The sequence below is a fragment of the Pristis pectinata genome, chromosome 1 (genome assembly GCF_009764475.1).
Source record: "Pristis pectinata isolate sPriPec2 chromosome 1, sPriPec2.1.pri, whole genome shotgun sequence".
Classification (NCBI taxonomy): domain Eukaryota; kingdom Metazoa; phylum Chordata; class Chondrichthyes; order Rhinopristiformes; family Pristidae; genus Pristis; species Pristis pectinata.
Window position 1 is genome coordinate 82,144,459 of NC_067405.1, and position 23,511 is coordinate 82,167,969.

Genomic DNA, 23,511 nt, shown 5'->3' on the forward strand with positions numbered 1-23,511 from the left:
TGAGAGAGAAGTTTTTCCATATAGTAGGCAGTGGTTATCTGGAACGGACTGTCAGAGTAGGTAGTGGAGGCAGATACATTTACAATGTTTCAACTGCATTTGAACAGGTACACAGATAGAAAAGGCGTACACATGTATGGGCCTAATGCAGACAAAATGGGATTAGTGAAGATGGGCATCAGGGTTGGAATGAATCAAATGGGCTGAAAGAACTCGTTTCCGTACTATATGGTTCTATAATCCTATGACTGGGCCCATCAAAAAAGGATTTGATAAGTTGGATGTCTTGTGTGAGAAGTAAAAATTACTATTATTTGCTTCAAATGTGAATTTGAGGAGTCTTTAAGATAAATTTTAATGTTGTGTAACAAAGCAACTTTGCCTCAGAGTCACAAGTAGCGACACATCATTTCTCAAACTTTGAGTTGTACGAAAGTTTACTGAGTTACAGTTTGTTGCTTCTTAATTGAACATTGTAGCTCAGATTGATATGTAGGCTTGGGCTTCATTGGCACCCAGAGGGAAACAACCAGAGGTCTTGAACAAATACAAAACCAGTTACAAAATAGAAAAGTCAAGATATTTCACTCTGCATTTTAATATTTCATTTCTGAAATTTGCAAAAAACACAGATATAGGTCAATACCAAAATCTGCTTTTTGATGTTAGGAGCACATCCAAAGTTTTGGGAGCTAAATGCGATACTAAACTGCACAAGATCAGGTGACTGCAAATGAACACAGTGGATGCATTGCACGGAAGCTGCAAGTGTCTGAAAGTTTTAAATTTTGTTAAAGTATTATAATTTGATGTCTACAGGCACAGTTTCTACTCCAGTTAGGGGAGAGAGATATGGCTAATCATCATTGTTGCTGTGACCGAGCACAAACCAGGGAAAGAACCTGTGGTCACCCAACCTTGCACTGCAGAATGAGTCAGAATCTTGATGAGAAAGACTACCAGAAGTAACAATTATTTAGGTGTAAATGGGATGGAATGATTTTGGAATTCCAAAATAGTAACTTCAACAGAACTGTTCAACTTGTTTAGATGGTCAACAGAATCTTCAACTTGTTTAGGAGGAGGAAAATGGGGAGTGCAAGGAGAGAAAAAGGAAAAATGTCACCTTTCACAACAGTGTTGGGGAACGGGTGACTTACATGGACCCAAGCAATTCTGCAGTCTGCCACAAAATACAATTCAAGAAAAGCCAACACCACCAATTTTCCCTCATTACCTTAAGTGAAGTGCCTCCACTGGCACCCAAAGCACAAGCTTCCCACCCCTACAATAACCACTCATGAATCTGAGACATAGCTAAATCTGACTTTCAAACTCTCATTATCAGGCAAAAGAACCTTATGCTCCCTCTAACAGTCTCAAGAACCCTGTATGATCCCTTTGCCCAGTCTCCCCCCCAAACAATAGATATCTTTTTGCTATAAAGGAAGAGAAAAGGGCTTCATTACCGAATCTCGTATAGCCAAGAAGCAATGACAGATCCAACGCCTGGTTGTACCATCTCGACAAATGTACGAGAATGCTTTGTCAAAGTTTCGGTCAGGGGCACAGAAGGATACCTTCTCTATAGTTTGATCAACAATTAGGTCCTGTGAGGAAAAGGGAAAACAAGTTATTACAAATGAACTACTTAACGTTTTACCAGTAATTTGTAATCTTATGTATCCAGTCAAGCTACCCTCAAGAATTCCTGAATATATTAAATCCATTTATTTCAGTCAGGCACCAGATGGCAGCCTTGCATTCTGTACTAACTGGAAGTTTCATTCAAGTTGTCATTTCCAAAGCTAGCTTCTTGAGAGATTGCACATTCACACTATAATATACAATGTTTTTTTAAGCAACTGGTAAGTATGCCCTTTATTTTTTAAAACAAAAACTCAACTAGTTGGGCTTATCCATTATTAGTAGCTAACTATTTGTGTCCATTGCTGCATGAATGATTACTGAGCTAGTCCAATCCCTCTTTTACTGGCTCAGTGTCTTGTTTATCCTTTTTTCTAATCGCTGAACCCTATTAGATCACACAATACAGATAGAGTCTTACATTATGTAATATTATTGTATGCCAAATATATTCCAACAAAATGAAATGGTACCGAATCATGTTCTTTTTGAAAGGCTTTTTCAACTGCAGAAACAAAACTACAAGACCCCCTATAATTCCATTATACATACACAATAGTCGAGGCCTTTGAACACAAACATTTCAGCAATTCAGAAATTAAGTTTATCCTACAAACTTAAAATAAAATCAGACATACCACTTTTCTCACTCCAGGTACCCGTAATATATCCTGATGCCTTATAAATGCAGTCAGTCTTGGACACAAACTTCCTTGGTATTTCACCAAGCCCATCTTCTACAGCCTGCCCCAATCCAGCACTGCAGTTCCAAGCTGAACAGTTAAAAACTAAGGTTCAAATGATATAAAAACAGAAATTGCTGGAAACTCAGGTCAGGCAGCATCTGTGGAAAGTCATGAGTCAAATCTTCCTATCTCCTGACTGTTTTCAAATTTCCAGAGTCATAGAGCAATACAGTACAGATACAGGCCCTTCGGCCCATCCAGCTAGTCCCAATTTCCTGCATTCAGCCCATATCCTTCCAAGCCCCGCCCCTCCATGGACCTATCCAAGTGCTTTTTAAATGATACTATTGTACCTGCCTCAACCACTTCCTCTGGCAGCTCGTTCCGTGTACTCACCACCCTCTGTGTGAAAAATTGCCCCTTGGGTCCCTTTTAAATCTTTCCCCTCTCACCCTAAATTTATGCCCCCTAGTTTTGGACTCCCCTACCCTGGGGAAAAGACTATTGCCATCCACCTTATCTATGCCTCTCATAAATTTGAAACATTTCCATAAGGTCACCCCTCATTCTCCTATGTTCCAAGAATAAAGTCCTAGTCTGGCCAACCTCTCCCTATAACTCAGGCCTTCTGGTCCTGGCAACATCCTCGTAAATCTTTTCTGCACTCTCTCTAGTTAAACCATGTCTTTCCTATAACAAAGTGACCAAAACCATACACAGTACTAAGTGTGGCCTCACCGACAACTTATATTACTGCAACATAGTGTCCCAACTCCTGCACTAAGTGCCCTGACTGATGAAGGCCAGCGTGCCAAACACCTTTTTCACCACTCGGTCTACCCGTGACACCGCTTTCAACGCACTATGCACTTGTACTCCTTGGTCCCTCTGTTCCATTACACTCCCTCATGCCCTACCGTTCATAGTGCAAGTCCTGCATGGTTTGACTTTCCAAAATGCATCCCCTATCTGTGCTGAAATCCATTTGCCACTCCTCGGCCCACTTCCCGAACTGATCAAGGTTATTATGTAATCCACAATAACCTTGTTCACCATCAATAACTCCTAATTTCATGTCATCCACAAACTTACTGATCAAGCCTCCTGCATTCTCATCCAGATCATTTATATAAACAATAAATAACAACCATCTGAGTACATGGATGAAATCTCGATTAAATTACATCAGGTCTATGCTGTACTGAGTGACAGTGAAATATAAACAGAATACAACTGCCAAACACCAACTCACGATCCAATTCCTTGGACTTGGAAACACTATGATTGCCCTAACTCGTCTCAATCCACCCTGAATCTTCTCCCATTTCACCCATTACATTTACACTCGGTACTATTAACTTGCTGTTCTGGTTTCAACTCTTGGCACACAGTTATATCCAGCTCATTCACTCTTCCTTCCCTTCTCTTACAAATTGCTCAATTTGTTTGGATGCACATCCATCAACTTAAATAAACACCGGATGAGATACACAGGCTTTAAAATTAAACTGCAAGGTTAAAGTACAACTTGAAGACTGCAAACCATTTTCAAAAGAAAAACAAATTTAGAGGGAAAATAGGAGCAATTTTTACAGTGCTTACCATTTTCAAATTATAATTTTGTCTGGGAGCCATTACACAGGAATCACTGCAGGAAACTAGTGCTTCACTTTTATGTGAAATTTGCACAAGATATTGAAAGAGTAATGATGTATTTGAAGCATATTCCTTGTTACAGCAGTCAGAAGGGTGTGAGGTTTTTGAAAATGGTAGTTATTTGACCCATTTCTCTCCCAGTCAGCTTGGATGAATAAAGTCAAGATGCTATCATAGTTATAATGATGCATTGGAACCAAAGTGGCTACATGAACTGGATGAATGGCTTTGTCTGGTTCCTGTGGTCCTATGTTAATTACTCTTACAAACCAGTCTTACTTCTATGGCAGTGTTCTCACTCATGGGCCCCAAGGTCAGAGATTCATTGCATGTTCCATTAGAGATGCAACACTGATGGTACAAAGAGAATGCTGGACTGTCAGGATGCAGTTTTTGTGTGAGCCACTCTGATTTCCTTCTCCACAGACAAGCTAAGTACTTACATTATTTTTGATTTTCCTTCATCTTTCCTTGATTATGGATGTAAATGTCCGAGAGAAAAGTGGTAAATTGATAAAATAGTTAATTGTCATGTGTACTAAGGTACAGATAAAATCTTTGTTTTGCATTCCATCCATATAGATCATTTCATCACATCACATCAGTACGTTGAGGTAGTATAAGGGAAAGCAACAACAGAGTGCAGAATAAAGTGTTAGTTACAGAGAAAGTGCAGTGCAGGCAGACAGTAAGGTGCAAGGCCATAACAAGGTAGACTGTGAGGTCAAGACTCCAGTTTATCATTCAATAGTCTTATAAAAGCAGAATAGAGGCTGTCCTTGAGCCTGGTGGTATGTGCTTTCATATCTTTTGCCCAATGGGAGGGGGAAGAAGAGAGAATGTCCAAGGTGGGAGGTTCTTTGATTGCATTGGCTGCTTTATTGAGGCAGTAAGAAGTATTGGGGGGGTAAGAGCACGTTTTCATCATGTTCTGAGCTGTGTCCACAACTCTGCAGTTTCTTGTGGTCTCAGGCAGAGCAATTGCCATATCAAGCCGTGATGCATCCAGATAGGATGCTTTCTATGGCGCATCGATAAAAATTGGTGAACGTCAACAGGGATATGCCAAATTTCTTTAGCCTCCTGAAGAAGTAGAGGCACTGGTGAGCTTTCTTGGCCATGGCATCTATGTGGTTGGACCAGGACAGGTGATGTTTACTCCTAGGAACTTTAAGCTCTCAACCCTCCTGACCTCAACACCATTTATGTAAACAGGAGCATGTGCACCACCCCACTTCCTGAAGTCAATGACTAGCTCTTTTGTTTTGCTGACATTGAGGGAAAGGTTGTTGTCACTGGGCCTTTATCTCCTTCTTGTAAAGGAATGCAATATGCTGCAGAGAGTAGTGGACTCTGCCCAATACATCACAGACACATCTCTCCCCATCATTGGTAGTATCTACAGGATGAGCTGCCTCAAGAAGGCAACATCCATCAAAGATCCCCACCATCCAGCCATGCCATCTTTTCGCAGCTACCATCAGGCAGGAGGTACAGAAGCCTTAAGTCCCACACCACCAGGTTCAAGAACAGCTACTTCCCTTCAACCATTCAGTTCTTGAACCAACCTGCAAAACCCTAATCACCACTACAGTTTAGCAACATTGTGATCACTCTGATCACTTTGCACTAAAATGGACTGTTTTTTTTGTTCTAATTGCAATTTTTTTCTTGTAAAGATTGTGTATAACTTCTTTAAGTTATGTATTTTTTGTGAATGCTGCTTATATGATGCTATGTGCCTGCTGCTGCAAGTAAGTTTTTCATTGTACCTCTGCATACATGTACGTACATATGACAAACTCGACTTTGACAGTTGGCCCACTTCATCTGCAAACTTTGTAAATAGAGTTAGAGCAGAATCTGGCCATACAGCTATGAGTGCATAGAGAGTAAAGTAGGGGCTGAGGACACAGCCTCCTGGGGCACCAGTGTTGAGGATAATAGTGGTGGAAGTGTTGCTGCTTATCCTTACTGATTGCGGTCTGTTGATCAGGAAGTCAAGGATCCAATTGCAAAGGAAGGTGTTGAGTCCCAGGTCAAGGAGTTTGGAGATGAATTTGCTTGGAATTATATAGTGAAGATACAGGTGTAGTCAATAAATAGGTGTCTGATGTAGGTGTCTTTACTGTTCAGATGCTCCAGAGATGAGTGTAGGGGCAGGGAGACTGTGTCTGTCGTGTTTCCCCTGGTCCTGGTCAAAGTACGTCCTGTTAATATTCCCTGGTCCTGGCCAAAACTTGTCTAGTTAAATATTGTCTGTGGCATCTTGCTGTGGGTAAATCACCTTTTAGGTTTCCTATCTAATAACAGACTATACAACTGATGAAAAGTACTATGAAATCTCCAGAGCTTTGAAATGAGCTGTGCAAAGTCCTTTTAACCTCCAACCCCTGATGAAACAGTCTTCAGGATACATTTTTTAGAATTGGAAAACAAATGCAATAAAAGTGCACATACATCAGCAAAAGGTACAGTGGCTTGAGCAAATGTTGCACTTTTTAACATAACTCCTTTCTCTGAGCTAGATTTCAGTTCATTTACAGCAGTCAGAGTCAGAGCACAGAAATGGGCCCTTTGGCGCACCACTTCTCCTATCTACACTAATCCCACTTGCCTGGATTATGACTGCAGAGGATCATACAGAAGGGAGGGTACAGCTGACCAGTGATCACTCTTTGCTCCTTCTATTCAGTGATATAGAAAATGAGCATTAAGAACAAGGAATAACTCAATTGCCAACACTAAAATTCCAAAGAAGCTCCATAGTACAAGCATTGCACTAACACAGAGTCGCACATCTGTTATGACTATGCAATATAAAGTACATGTTTTGAAACAATTTTATTATAGTGGCTTGTTAAAAATTAAAGCCATAGTCAGAATTCTGGATTTTATACACTATTTACCTTTTAGGACAATTGAGAGCAGCTTTGGCAGACTAAAGCAGAGGCCACAAGTGCCTTACATTGTCCACTCAGATCTGCTGGTATCAAACCAACTGTACCCCACATCCACGTTAATGTTTCTTGGGCACAAAGGAGTAAAGATGAGGATTAAACAAAGGATAATAGCCAGGCTGAGGGGAAGTTTTGGTTTTAATGGACAAGCAAGTTGAAGATAAAGTCTCTGTAGCTGCAGGAATACTGTGGTGATTGCCATACTAATAGGACTTTGAAATTCCAGTTGCCTGTGAATTGGAAGAGTTTTTTCCGGTAGAGGCAGGCACATTATGGATGGGGAGAAGGAAGGAGACTGCAGGTGGAGACACCACTTGTGTAAGTGATGGCATACATGTGGTTGAATCAGAGTGAGGCCACAGAGAATGGCAAAGTCAAGGGGTAGCAACAAAAATGCGCTGGGAAATTACTATGGAGAGAGAAATTAAGGGAACACTGAGAACATTGAAGGCAGAAGAAAAAATGCATATGGAGTTTGAAATTGGTCAATAAAGAGTCTAAGAGGAAAATACCTCAGTAAAGTACTGGGCTGGAAAACACACAATGAGGACATTAGATAAGAGGGATGGAAAAACCGAGATGCCTAAATGTGACAGGAAAGTAGGACACAAACCAAAGTGTCTGGTGATATCAGCTAAACTTCTACTGTGTCATATGGGCAAGGCAAATCATAGATTTAGCCAGATGGGAAATTTCATTTAGGGGAAAGGTCCATCATCCCTAAGCCTAGGTTTTCATTACAGCCATAACAACAATGTAAGCACCCTGAATAACATAATGGATAGTAAGGGTGTTGCTCACATGAAAAGATGCTGTGGATAGGGACAGCAACATTCAGAAATGGGAAGGAATAGCTGTTACAGGTGTCCAACTGTTAGCAATTGGAATGCTGGGTTGGACAAGGACTGAGAAGGTTAGCCCCCGTTAGGGGTAGAAAAGACTGCAAGAGATTAAGGGGGCAGTTGAGATTACTGCTCCTAGAAATGAATACTTTGCTACATCCTTTAAGGATGCCAAGTAAGGCATAGAAGAAAGCCACAGGCTTATGCTGGAACACTAACAGGAGAGCATTGAAAGCTAAAGAGGTTGGGCTGGTGGAGTATCTAATAGGAGAGAATTAATGTGTGGCATACCATTGAGGGTCTAGAAGGATCAATTTCTCAGCCAGTTGAACATTATAACCTGCACAACAACTTCAATGTTTTACCATTGAAGAACATGCAAGAGGACCATGAGAGAAACAGAGGTAACATTTCAGATCAGAGCACCTCCATCAGATCCTACAGCCTGCCATGCTGAGTATTTCCAGCATTTACTGTCTTTTTTTTATTTTGGTTTTCTAGTATCTGCAGTTTTCTATGATCTTCAGATATTAATTTACATTGTCATTATCTTCCCAGTGTTCAATAATCGCACTTTTACACAGTCCTTTCCCTTGGTGATACAGTTGTGATGAAGTAACTGCGTGAAAAAGTCCGGACAAATATAGAAATGTAGGAGATAGGTGCCACTGCTGTTTCAAGAGCCTGCTCTCAGAACACCATAGTGAGATGTCCGTGAAAGAAAGGAGAAATCCACAACATGGTAACGAATACTTGACAGTGCAAGCCTCAAGTTACCAGGAAACAAAGGAAGGTCAAGCTACTTAACCTGGTTATCGCAAGAGAAATGAAACTAATCGTCTCAGGGCTTGATTCCATAAATGACATTCATAAACTGCATCTGTAGATCTAGGTATTCTATTTACATACAATCAAACACAGAAATTTACAAAATTCTCTAAGTAAAATAATTTTTATTCTCTGATCAATGGATCAAAATCTACTTGTAACACAGTTTTATTACTTGCAGTGTCCCAAATCAAAACATGGCAGCCAGATTTGCTGATTATTTCTATCAGTTCCACATGGAATTACTAGCATTTCTAAATGTGAACGTCTAAGTTTTGGGACCTTGTTGCAAAGCCTGAAATCTTGAACTTAATCATATACCAACTGTGGTCCGCCACTAGATTCCTCATGGAGTTCAGAAGCAAAAAAGTATTTTGCTGTGATTCACCAACGTTCATGCTGGGAAATTCACTCTAAGATCCTGCATAAGGTTACACCCAGCATGTGATATTAGAAACACTGATTTCAATGGAGATTACCTGGCATGGGATACTAGAATTGCACTAGTGTCGTTAATGTTATGTTTATTTTGTTGTTTACTTTGCATACGTTTAAGTTATGTATAATTTATGTTAATTTATACTTATCTTATGTTTGTCCTTTTCTTGTAATGTACTGTCCTGCTGCTGCGAAAAGCGAATTTTCATGACATTTATACTGTGTTGCCTATGACAACAAACTTGAACCACTGATTTCAATGCTGATTGCAAGATGGTAGGGAATAAAAGCAAAAAGGCAAGATTATCTAACAAAAATTGTTTTGTGTTTTTATTACTTATTTTTAAGATATTTTAGCTCACCTCTTTTTTTAATTCTTAATTTTAATATTTCTTAAATGCTCCTGATTGCCAGATATTCAGATAAAGTTTGGCTTCAGTTTGACTCAAGCACAACTGAACCAAGCTAGATTGACCTACTGGAATCAGCTGAGGTAAATTCAAGTAAATGATGGCTGGGGGGGGTGGTGGGGGGGTGTTTAGAGAAATGGGTGACCCATGGCAGAAAACAAGGCTAATTTGCTTCTGCAACGTTCCATCAGAAAATAATCCTCTCTGCATTAAACAATCTGGAAATGAAATCCATGTTACGATTTTGAAAAGCAATGAAAAATTTTATCTCAATTTATTTTGAGTTTCTCAAACTGGAAAGAAAACCAATGCTAGATAGAGGCTGCAGAATTCAAAAAGAAACACAGCACATAAATAAACAGATTAAACTGACCTTAGTTTTCTCATCCACCACTCGCAGTCCATCTGCTGATACCCATAGCACAGCCTTAACTGCCTTCTTTCCAGTCTTAAAAAGGAAAGAAAATATAAAAATTTAGTTAAATCACTTTATTGAATCAGTGCCCTTGATGGGAAACCAGAAGACATTAGCAAGCAAGAACAGCAGTGAACGAGATCAGATTCCACGGACACATAGCCCAGCACACAATATGTTTAAGAGGAGATGAACACCATAGCTTCAAGGCAATGAGAAAGAACAAGAAAACCACACCATTAAACACACAAAGCAAAGATCTCTCACCCTATTATTAAACAAAATATAAAAAACTGGAAGCTTCAGTAAAGTGACACTTAAGGAGTTACACCACTAATATGGCAGGCAGTTTTTCTGCTACTGGGGAAACAACGCTATTTTAATTCCGCATTGCTGATACGCTGGTTGGTTAAATTAGATTTATGGTTAACTCTGCTATTTAAAAACATTAGGGTTCAGCTCTATTACCCAAGAAAGGAACATTACTCACCACCTGACAGTGGGTAACACGAAAAGATGCATCTCCATGGTCTCCTGTTGGCCCATTTCCATGGTCCATCTCCAATGACTACAGCCTTATACACACAGTGATGTTTACAAACCTTTTCTTCAAAGACTGTCAGGGCTCCATTTCCAATTTGTGAAAACAGTGGCATCATTACAGAGAATTTTTTAAATTAACATCCAGCAAACATATTTTTCAAATTATACATTCCATACAGCAAAAAAAAATTGGCAAAATGACAGTCAAATCTAATAAAGGTTCCAAGGGAGCCCCAGATCTCCAGTGATGCCACACAATGCATTACAATTAAAGATCAATGCCGAAAGAAAGGAGATTAAGCGATTAATTGGAGTGTTCACACTGAGAGTTGTAATTACTATAGAGAGGAAGGGTTCCATTTTGCGTGAGATGGGGATCAGCCAATGTCTTTTGGTGATGGAAAGGGGAAGTTAAGTGAAGCACTCTGGCTCCTTCAGGCCAACAAACAAGCTCCTCCCAAAGCTTTCCTTACCTTCCTTCTGCTGTGTTTCACATCCCTCTCCCCCTACCAAGGTCTGGGGAATGCACCCAGCCACTGTTAAGCCTGCCAAGCCACTAATTTAAAGTATTTAAATTATGAACCTACCTCCTGGGAACATGTTGTCTACCAACTAGTTTAACAGAGGGAGCACAAGTAAAGTTGGAAGTCAGCAGGTTTTGAGCTTTAAAAAAGTAAGCAGTTGGTGCAACCACAGCCCACCCACCTCTGGGTTTTAAAATTCACTCACTGCATTGGAAGGGTGAAAATCCAGACAATTGCCCAATTGTCACCTACCTTCATTTATCTGTTTACAACTGCTACTGCTTCATTGGATAGAAAAGACCTACAATGAAGTGAAGAGTACTATTCAAGTCAGTTAGCATTGCAGCAAAGATGCTGGAAATTTGTTTTTGACTGATAAATTTGACAAACTGGACAGGTCTCCTTTCATCATCCTAATTTCAACATGAAGAGGTAATAATCAGAATGCCAGTCAAGTTCTTTAGTACCTTCTTATATTACTGAAGGCTCCAGAGAATGTCTTATAAGAGCCGAGATTTACAAAGGTCAGCATGCCAAGTCTTGAAGCCCCAGGAATGCAGAGGTCCCGCTGACATTAATTGCCGGCCCTCTGTGCCATGGAACCAAATTGGCAGGTTGGTAAGACTGGGAATCCAGAGGCAAGAGGGAACAACCAAGTATTAATCCCCAGAAATTAAGGCCTTGTTGATGGAGAAGGGGTGTGGGTGAAAGGCCACAGCCCAGAGTTTGCATTGATATGCAACCAATTTTGTTCACAGGGAATAACTGTGTTGGCAAAAGGGAGGGCACAGGTTTTTTTGAAGGGCCAGGGATCAGAGCATATAATGGCATGGGAAGAGGCCTAGGTTCATTCCAACTCCAGTCACTTACAAGAAGTTCCTGATCACAACCACTTTAAACAGAAGGTTGTTCCTCACATCTTCCTCATTGTTTTGAATCTTCATAACCTTGTCCTCAAATTACCTGCTAATGGATAAATAAAACAAAGCTGTGTCCTTCTAAATGCATGACGTTTGCACCTCTGTTAAATCTCTTACCTTTTATTCTCACTGCTTTCTCAGTGTTGCAACAATTTATGCACACATTTACCCAGGTCCATCTGTTCCTGCAAGTCCTTTACAATTGTGCCATTTATTCTCTCTCCCAGTCTTTCTGTCAATACATACCAACATACACTTCTATATTACATTTCATTGACTTCCTAATTTGCTCACCTGTCAGCCTATGTCTTACTAAAACCCGAAACTAGTACCTCAGCGTTAATGACACCTTCAAATTTGGAATAATCTGCTGATTTTGAAATTTTTTCTTGTGCACCCATATCTAAAAGAAAAAGTGTTTAACATGACAACAAACAATCTGCTGGAAGAACTTAGCAGGTTGAACAGCATCTGTGGACTGATGCAGGTTTTGACAGCAATTCCTTTCCTCCCACAGTTGCTGCTCAACCTGTTGAGTTCCTCCAGCAGTTTGTGTGTTGTTCCAGATTCCAGCATCTGCAGTCTCTTGCGTCTCCACTGTTTACCATGATGTTTGGTTTTCTGCCTTTCAGCCAATACTTATTATCCATGCTGTCACTGACCCCTTTATTCATTGGGCCTCCTCTGAGAGGCCACCTTCTCTGTGGGATTGATCAAACACTATGGAAATCCAAGCAAACAATATCAACTGCACTCTCTTCAACAATTTTGTATTCCCTCACCAATAAGGTTAGTTAAAAGTGAGATTACCTTTATCCATAATTGGCACTAATATTAATTCAACTTCTCCAAGTCTACTATCTTCAGATTATTTGTTTCTATAAACTTCCCTGGCACAGGCTAAAATAACTGGTATGCAATTGCCTGGAAAAGCCTTGCACTTTTTTTTTGGAAAAGAGTGTTACAAATGCCTTCTTCAGTTGTCTAGTATCTGTCTTGCTTTGGACAGGATTGAGGATATGACCATTTATCAACTAATAATCAAATAAATGCAGACGCTGGAACCCAAAATAGAGCCATAGAGCACAGAAACAAGCCTTCCAGCCCAGCCCACCGTGCCCACGCCAACCAACTAGCTATACTAATGCCATTTACCACACTTGGCCTTGACAATTCACATGCTCATCCAGATACAATTTAAATGTTGAGAGACTCTTCACCTCCACCACCCCCTCAGACAGTGTGTTCCAGATTCCAACTACCCTCTCGGTGAAAAAAAATCCTCAAATCCCCTCCGACTCCTCACCTTAAACATATGCCCTCTGTCTTAAGGCACCTCTGCCATGGGGAAACGTTCATTATCTATCCTATCTGTGCCCATCATAATTTTGTATACCTCTATCAGGTACCCCCTCAACCTCCACTTCAAGAAAAACATACCCAGCCTATCCAGTCACTCCTCCTGGTGAATCACCTCTGCTCCCTCTCCAGTGAACTGCACACAATATTCCAGCTGTGGCCTAACCAGTATTTTATAGAAACAGAAAATGCATTCACAGAATGCAACATTACCTCTTGAAACATTAACTCCTTTTCTCTTTCCAGAAATGCTACAGCAGCATTTGTGGAAAGAGTAAAAGAGTTAATGTTTCAGGCCAAAAACCTTCCAATGAAACAAAAAAACTTGCTGTGTAACTTGCTCTCCACAGAATCTGTTCGAGCTGTTCACATCTCCATATTGTATCCAAGCTCCAAGTCAAGGGAAATGTGGCCACCAACTGTTAAATTTAAAACAAGATCCCAACTGCAGAGAGAGCTGGATTTCAGTATGATCTTAGCTTGTCAAGGAGCACATGGAGTCCACACACACACAAAAGGCACCAAGTGCGAAGCATAGATTCTGACCATCTAGAGGAACAGTGGATACGATCTTTGCCAGGTGACAACCTGAACATAAATGCAAGGAGCAGCTCGGACCACTCTACACGACCTTATAGATATCACTACAACCAACTAGGGGACTATGGAACCCCTCCACCAATGGTGTGAGGGAGGGGGATTGTGGAGTTAGATTATTTGCCTGTCTGACACCACACATCTGAAATAGACACGGTTCCAAACTCTCTCATGGAAAGAGCGCACCAGGCCTACCCAAAGCCTCTCTGAAAAAAATGTGAACATTCCCACCAACACCTGGAAATACCTGGTTATGACCGAGGGCCTCCAGTACATCCAGAAAAAGAAAAGATCAGCAGAGAGCACACAACCACTTCAAACACTACAGGGCATTTCCTGCCCATTCCATGGAAGACTACCACTCCCACACTGGCCTAATCTGTTTCCTCACAACCCTCAGAACCAGAGTGGAAGAAAGTCTTCCTTGACTCCAAGGGACTGCCTAAGAGGATAACCAGTTGAGCGCAGAGGACCTGATTCATCCTCACCCATGAAGCACTTAGAGTACAGCAATCTAAGCAAACCTGCTTCGCTTCATTTCTCATCCATTTGAACATTTATTAAAATAATTAGAAACATTGGAGTTCATCTCCATGGAGTGCTTGTGGTCAGCCGGATGATCTGGTAAAAAGTTAGAATGATTTGGCTACACACAAGCTAACATCTTGCATTAGATAGTCATGCAGCCACAGAAATGGGCCTCTAGTCCCACCAGGTCTATTAGATTATGCACCCATTTACACTAATCCCACTTTATTCTCCCCGCATCCCCATCTGCAGCCCCCACCAACGCCCCCCCCCCAAAATTCTACCACACTAGGGGGAATTTCCAGTGGCCAATTAACTTACTGACATGCATGCTTTGGGATGTGGGAGGAAACCTGAACACCAGGGAGAAACCCATAGGGAGAATTGCAACTCCACAGTCAGGATTTAACCTGGGATATACTGGAGTTGGAAGGCAGCAGTTCGACTGGTTGAGATAGAATTCCGTTTTCTTTTACACTGCCAAGAATAAAAAATGCACCAGGACGACCAAATGCCTGGCAATGTTGGGAATAAATGACCCATGGAAAGAACAATTCATATGGCTAGCAAATGCCACCAATCAATAGTTAAGGAGCCACAAAACCATTATGGGTTCACAAAAACACTCCAGGTAGGCAAAGTAGTGTCAAAACAACAGACAGCACAAAATGGACAACCAGATTAGCAGTCAGCAACACCACTTCCTATGAATGAATTTAAATCTGGTACAATTAATGGGTAGTAAGTTTGTTTCAAAAAGCTTAGCTTCATGAAAATTTGATTACTTTTATATTTAACAATCATGGATCCATTAAAGCAATGCAAATTTATGCTGCTGGATGCCACGTGAGCAGGCTTTAAACAGTGGCCAATTATCCATGAAGATGATCAATCTACAGATATTTATTTTGCCTCCACTCTGCATTATCACAATTGTGTAATGTCTGCAATCTCCACGCAGTGCTGAATGCTCCACAGAAGAACCATGGTAAATTACAACTTCTAACTTCAGACAGCATGTGTGTGTACATCAGTTGAGCGTCCATGATTAAGTTGGACAAGTTAAGATAATCTGTCACTTGCATTCATTTTGCTCATCATACTGCTTCGTAGGGTGAAGCTATACACTCCAGTCTTTAAATATATGGATAAAATATCAGCTTTTTAATTGCTCTGTGCCACTTTTAATAAAACACTATCCAACAGATCACCCTTAACGTGTTAAAGGAGAAACTGATAAGTGTAGCCCCCTCTATCTTCAAAGGATCGGGTCTTTATTTCATTTCCCTCCCCTCTTCTCCCCAGCATTAGCACATACATCATTCAAAATCAGTCACAACAGCAAAACAGAAATTTATATTCACTTCACGCAGTTCGATTTACAGCAAACCATTCTGGGCCAGTGGAAAAAAAACTGCAAACCATTCCTATTCAAAAGTTTACTTTAGAACTGAACAAACAGAGCTTTATGCAACTTTGGCCAATAAATTACTGAAAGTTACTGTCTGAAATTTAAATAGAGTGGTGTAATCCCTTAGTGCGTCAACATAAGACCAGGCATTCAAACTTACTTTTCCAAACAGGGCTTTGAAGAACTTCCTTTCCTGGAGTGACAGGGGAACAAGTCAGGAGACTATTACTGCGAAAAGCTACAAGTACTGCAGAAGTTTCAAATCAAAGCATGAGAACTAGTTTGGAAAGTTCTCAAAGAAAGGATGTAAAGAGTCGTATGTAAATATCACCCATAATAATGCAATGCATTACATGGACTTGCATTAAGCTATAAGCCACCAACGTGATTGAGAAGTGGGCAGAAAGGTAGCCTAGAGGCCTGCTACATGCAGAGTAACTAGTTAGATTTGGTATCAGCTGAGTGCTCAAGAACACTTCCAAGTTCAGTCTAAATTGGCAGCAGCAGTTTTAGCGGCACTGAGCCATTTTGAGTCAGAGGCACAAGGCACAACTGAAGTAAGCATTGCCATATTTGAATTTAATAATAATTGCAAAATATTATATTATAACACCATATTATAACACATTAATGTTTTGTGGAATTTTTAAGCTGAATCAAAACAAGAAGTTGCGCAGTCATCTCAAACGATGTGAACTTGTCAGCACTGCAAACTGAAGACAATTTCCCAAAAGTATAGCTGAAATCAATGTAATGATTGTATGCAGTTGCACACAATTATACAAGTGAAATGAATGCTGCTGCCAAGATTTAAGATTCTAAACCAGAGTTATTAGACATTAATAGGTAAATCAACCCTACTGAGGAATCTGTTAGCTAAGAAATTTCAAAACCACTAAATCATGCCAAATTAGGAGCATTAATAGTTGTTTATTGGAAGATATTGCCTAGCAACATTAGTAAAAGTGTCATTCATGCAGGATTTTAACTACAGTGCACTACAAGAAGAAATGAGCATTAAGATTTAATGTTTCTTATACCTGCTGAAACAAAAACAAACACTTTACATCACAATATAATAGTTATAATTAAATACAAGAAATAGGGGCACATACACTTTCTCCTTAAAGGGGAGTTCTTTTTATTTAGAAGAAAGTTTAAACATTAAGAGAAAAACAACCAATGACATAGGACACTAATATGATTACCAAGCCAATAGCGCAGATGGGGACAGAGCAGGCTTGTGTGCAAGTACTAGTCTGTCCTGGGTAGGATCAGAATAAGTGGAGACTCAGCACTGCCCAAAGGGAGCAAAGATTAATTAAAAAAATCAATGGCAGGAGAACAACCTCAGACAACAACGGTCTAATTCCAAAGTGAAGTATGCTATTTTGTCACAAAAAGGTATAAGTTTTAGGAGACCTAAAAGAGGAAAAAATTCCAACAAAACTTGAATAAACTGCAATATAAAAAGCCTGCTAATTCATTTCATTTGGATCATTTTCTGTTTACATCAAGCAATTTTCTGAAAAGAATTCTGATAAATTTTCATGATTTTGCCCAATTTATTTAATCTTATTAATTTCCAAAAACATAGCTACAACTGAAAAACAAGACTACAAAAGTAAATAGAAATCCATAAACCAATGATGAGAATGAAACAAGAGTTGATAACAATACAGGTGACCAAAATCTCAGTCATCCAAATAGAGGAGCAAATTCCAGTGGTTTTATGTAACTTATGTTGTATAATTCATCCCAATGGAGCAAAAATAGTCATTTAATCAAAAATGATGTGAAGGGAAGGTAGTTAACACTGTGGATTGGATATAAAACTACAGTAATGGGATTGTGAACCATACTCCAAGCAAAAACTGATTAACACAATGGATTTAGCCACACTCAAGGGGTACATTTCTTGACCGGCAAGCTTGGAATGCAGCATTTACCATCAAAATCTGGAAGTACAGTAATTTATATAGATGAAGGATAATAACAGTCGAAATAGGTTTGTCATTACATAATCAGAAAACTCACTTTTAGTACATTCAAGTCTCAAGTAAAATAGCAAGAAGCATTTCAAAACCGCAGGAACCCATGATAATGATTTCCTGGATCTTGCAATCCAATTCAGAACAGAATACCAAATAAAAATTGTATGTTAACTACAGGTAAGGAATTTTACAAATTGTACACCAATTGGCAGATCTATGACACTCACTGCTAACACTATAACAATTAGGTAATGAAGCTGACATAAAACAAGTTGGCAGGCCATGAATATTTCATTGACCAACAGACTGCAGTTTAATAAGAAAGGGAATACGTAACCAAGTCTCTCCAATGCAGTAATCAAAAACAAAGAAAACTGTAGAGGAACAGCACCTCATATTCCACCTCAGTAGCCTGCAACCTGGCAATATAAACACTGATTTCTCTCACTTCTGGTAAGTGCTCCCCCTTCTTTCTTGTCCTGATCTACCTGCCCCTTATCACCATGGCTCTTTCCCCTCCCCTATCCTCTCCATCCACCCATCACACTCCTCCCACTAGTTCCCTTCCCCCACTACTCCCTTCTACCCTCCCCACCTGATTCCATGCTCCACCTTCCTCTCCAATCAGATTCAATCTTCAGCCCTTTGTCACCTCCACCTGTCACCTCCCAGTTTCTGACCCTATTCCCACTCTCCCCTCCCCCATCTGCCTATCAACCGCCACCCACCGCCCCCCCCCCCCCCAAATCTGGATCCACATCATCTGCCAGCTCTTGTTCCACCTTTTTATACTGGCTATCTCCCCTCTATCTTTCAATCCAGATGAAGGGTCGCAACCCAAAACGTCAACTGTCCATTTCCCTCCCTAGACGCTGCCCACCTGCTGAGTTCCTCCAGCATTTTGTGTGTTGCTGCAAAAAAACTGTAGATGCTGGAAATCTGAATTAACAACAAAATGCTGGATTTAGCAGGTCAGGCAGCATCTGTGAATAACAAGCTTACCATTTCAGGTCAATGATCAGAACTGAGAAAAGTTAGAAAACAGGCATATTTCAAGAAAGGGAAAAGGTGTAGGAGACAAAGGGAGTGCCTGTGAAGAGCAAATTGATAAAACAGATTTGTTTCTCCTTAGAGTGTACAGTGAAGGCTTGTTAATAGTAGCTAGTCTTTCTGTATGTGGGAATAAATGAGAATAGAGGACAGAGAGAAGAAAAATCTCCACAGATGCTGCCTAATCTGCTGGGCTCTTCCATCATTGTCTCTTACTTCAGATTTTCAACTACTGTGTTTTGTATCTCAAGGTTTTTTCCTCCCTTCTTTCCTCATTTAAGTCCATCCATGTACATTTCCTCTAGACCAATTAGCTGCTATTAACATGCCTTCACCACACTCTCTCAGCCAGCATTAATCATTGCCATTTATTTTATCTTGGTATCCACCGTTTCACAGACATTCCCTCTGCTCCCTCCATCTCTTTCTCTCCTCTTCAACTTAAAATACACTTATTTTCTCACTTTTCCCAATTCTGTTGAGAAATTATTAACCTGGAAAATTCTCTCCACAGATGCTGCTTGACCTAAAGTATTAATAGAATTTTCTGTTTTTATTTCTTTCAGAGCAGGGATGGCATTCAAACGGGTGTAAATGAATTATGAAATTTGGGCCAAGGGCAAAATGGTCTGTTTCCCAATTCAGATAATTTTACATTAGCTGGCAATTATGGTTTTCACTCTTAAACCTTCAACTAATTAGATTAAAAGTATTCAAACCATTTCCAACAGCAGGTCAGACACTAGGGAGGTTTACAGACGGGAGTGAGTAGACTGAGAACACTCGACAATGATTCCAGACCATAAAGTTTTATCACATCAGATCAAATGCAGACATGGAAATCTATTTTTATTTACTATCCTCTCTCAGCAGTTGAAACAGTGCTCCTCCATGTTAAACATTTGGAAGAAACATTGCAAGTAGCAACAGCACAGAATGTACTCGAATGAGAGACTTCAACATCTATCGCAAAGAGCCCTCTGAGGGGGAGATTTTGATGTCCACCACTGACTGACCTGACTAAGTTCTGAAGGGTTTGCCACAGATAGTAAGTGAACCAACATTAAGGACAAGTCTTCATAACTTGCCTCCTGCAGATGTATCTATCCAAGAATTAACTGCATCAACCTTTGGGGACGAAGTCCTTTCTTCACTCTCAGGATACCCTACTTCTTATTGCATGGTAACACCATAGTGCCAAACGGAACACGCAAGAAAGATCTTGCAACTCAAAACTGGGCATCCATGGCACACCACAGGTCAAAAGCAGCATCAGAAATGTATACACCTATAATCTGAGCCCTCTTGGCTCAACATTCCCTCATTGTATCATTATGATCAAGCCAGCACAATAAATGGAGAAGGGCATGCTAAAAGCAGCACCAGTACCGTTACAACACTGGCACACACCAGACAACATAGAAAACAACCTGTTCATAAAATGCAGGCCTAATCCAATCTAGCTAATTACCACACAATTAGCAAAGTGATGGAAGGTATCATTGATAATGCTATCCACAGAGAACTAAATTCCAGAGTTGAGGTGAGTGACAAGCAGCAGTAATGCAACTGAAGTCATTGGGTGTCAAGGGGAAAAAACTGCAATGGCTGAAGTCAGATGTTAGATAACTGAAGTTTTTGGACATCAATTATTCCAGTCCTGGGACAGCAATGACAGACTTTTTCAGGATAATGTCATAGGCCCAATCATCTTCAGCTGCTTCATCAGTGACCTTCCTTCCACATGGAAATGGGGATGTTCGCTAATGACAGCATAAAATTCCATTACATCCACAACCCCTCGGGAAATAAACCAGTCCTCATCCGCATACAATAATTCTTTGACAATGTGCAAATAACCTTCATGCCACAAAAATACCAAGCAATGACCATCTCCAATGAGAGAGTGTAACCACCTATATTTGATGTTCATTAGCATAACCATGGGCAAACGGCCTATGATCAACATAGAGAGGGTCATCACTGGAGAACTGTGTGGCTACAGGAGGTTAGATGTTCTCACTCTCTAACTGCTCCCATTCACTCATTGACCAGATAACCTTCTTTACAGCTTATCCCCAGGATCACCCCAATTTTATCCTGTCAGAGACATCCACATTCCCCCACCCTCCCAGCAGCTTAACAAGCTTTTCTCTCCTTCCCAGTTCTGGTGAAGGGACTTCAGCTGAGATATTAACCATTTCTCTTCCCACAGATGTGGCCTGGCCTGCAGAGTATTTCCAGTATTTTGTTTTTATTACAGGAGGTTAAAAGTTATCTATTATGCAGTGAGTGACTCACCTGCTGACACCCTGAAGTCCATTCACTATCAAAGGTCAAGTCAGGAGTATAATACAATAATCTTCACTTGCATGGATGAGTGCAACTCCAACTACACCCAAGGAACCCAATAAAATCTAGGACTGAGCAGCCTACCTAACAGCACCCACCAATTACCAGTACACTGTGGCTGCTGTATGCACTATCTGCAAGGTGCATTGCAGTTACTTTCCAAATTAGGGAACAGGGTCCCTCATCATCACTTGATTGAAATTCTTGAACTCCAGCAACTCTATGGGAGCACCTCCAGAAGGACTGTAGTGGCTGCAAGGCAGTAGCACATTACCACCACCTCAAGAGCAATAAAGGATAAGCAAAAAAATTTTAGCCTTGCTAACAAGCACCACATCATCAAGAAAATAACTTTTTAAAAATCATAATACATGACACTAGGCCACCGTAAATTGCCCCTAATGTAGGTGGGTAGCAGGAGAATCAGGGAACGAAGGACAGAGGAGAGAAAGAACAAGTTATAGGAAAATGTAGAGTAAATGGGACTGATGGGAATGCTCCACAAGCCAGTTCAGACAATGGACAGAATGACCTCTTTTTGTCACAAAGTATCAGAAATATGAGAAAAAGCAGCAAGTAATCTGTCCCAGTATCAACTGAATGAAGACATAAAAGTATTAGTATTATGTCCTTGACAGCAGCATTAATCTACCCTGTGACTATTTAAATTATTCTTCAATCAACCATCATGCTGTATTAAAATAAAAGTGCTGTCATAAACTTCACAAAAGAAGCTAAACTGTTTTAATTCTGAACTAGATAGCTACAAGGGTTAAATATATAAAATGCTGTTAACATTTAGCAGGTCAGGTAGTATCTGTGAAAAGAGACAGAGCTAACGCTACAGGTTCATCAGAACACTATGCTATTTCCCAAGCTACGAAGACTTTGAAACAGCTAAGCAAACCATATTGAAAAATTGCCACAGAAACACTGATCAGGTCTCTGAGATGGGAAAGTACTGGAAATTAAAATATAATGAAGACAAACTTTCCATAACTGGTACTCTAACCCACTCATTTATGTGGCCACTTTTACTGGCCAAGTAAAATATTCTGCCCAACACCATGTAGTTATTTGTCTGACTGTAACAGCCAATTTCAGGTTAATAAGCTGTAGCTTATTCCAATGTTCTTAGTCATGCTGTTTAAAATAGGGATGCAAGTTCACCATTCACTTTCATAGAGGAACAGCTATGAAGGAGAGGGGCACATTTAAGGTAATTAACATCCTTTTCCATGAGTTAATTTAAATTTAATGTTTTTTTTAAATGTTTGCTGGTGGTTGCCTTTGTTTTAAAATAGTTTCGTTATTTAAAATAAAATGAAATTTTAATAGTCCAAGAACATTTAGGAACATTCACCAACATGCAAGTATTTTGGCTTAAATGTTCTGAAAGTGTGGGATTTTTATGACTGGAAGGTCCTGCACTGTACAGGTACACACCGATGAGGTAGGAGCCTCAACATCAGAAGCAGCTTAGAGGAAAGACAACCAGTAAACTTGAAAGGTAAGCTACACTTGAGGGAAGGGAGTGAAAAACCAGGGCAGAAAACTACTTAATTATTTTGAAGAACAACTGTTTCTGGTCATGACTGGAGTACAGTACAGCCATCCTCAAATGGCAATTAACATTCAGACTGCAAGTTTCTGCTTTGACCAGCAGTTCAGAGGCTTGCTAGCATTGTGCATTTTGGAGTTTGTTCAACAGCAAGGAAAATGAGACCGAGAACAAACTAAGTATTCACCAATGGACTAAATTCAATGGCAATGTTGAAAGTGGTTGAGATACAAGTACATACTTTAAAAAAAAATGAATGGAAATAAATGGCCTTTGTCAGTCAACTCCACTTCAACAAGGAAGCCTTTAACTAGCTTTGAATTTGACTTCTGTAAATGCTTCAGCTAATTTGAAAAATCCCTATTGTTAATCTTTTCCTCTTTTGAAAAACATTTGTGCTTATTGTGGACATTCAATGCAAGTGCAAGGGAACGGAAGTTTTAATTTGGGCTGCCTATGTCACGCAATTCAATTTGTGCTTTTGCACGAACACAGATCGTACAACCAAAACCCCAGAAACTTGCGTTTCAATCTTCCTTAGTTTGATGATCTGCTGCATTTATTTAGCAATTGAGAATACTGTTTAATTCTCTGCAGTGCATGTTTGGCTAGCAGTATTGAGTTAGGTTTAAACTGTGGGACTGGACCATGAAGTGATATTAAACAACTCATCTCAATCATTGATTAACAGAACTATTGGGTGAATTAGCTCTAACAATAAGGCACCCTTACTGACCTTAGTAGACCTAGGCTAGGGAAGGGGAAAAAAGTAGTTCCTGACTGCCCAATA

General features: G+C 40.1%; 1 protein-coding gene across 11 annotated transcripts in view; it reads right to left on the reverse strand.

Moving 5' to 3' along the window:
• Positions 1-23,511, reverse strand: part of numb (NUMB endocytic adaptor protein) — a 135,197-nt gene that overhangs the window by 25,089 nt on the left and 86,597 nt on the right. For 8 of the 11 annotated variants that reach the window (XM_052030547.1, XM_052030501.1, XM_052030556.1 and 5 more), the window contains 3 exons: positions 15,925-15,957; positions 9,841-9,915; positions 1,470-1,610 (listed from right to left, as the gene is read on the reverse strand). In XM_052030547.1, the coding sequence (XP_051886507.1) occupies positions 1,470-1,610; positions 9,841-9,915; positions 15,925-15,957 (249 nt within the window). Of the gene's footprint in view, positions 1-1,469; positions 1,611-2,285; positions 3,648-9,840; positions 9,916-15,924; positions 15,958-23,511 lie in introns of those variants that run through there. The other 3 variants (XM_052030570.1, XM_052030562.1, XM_052030579.1) reach the window with 2 other exon arrangements.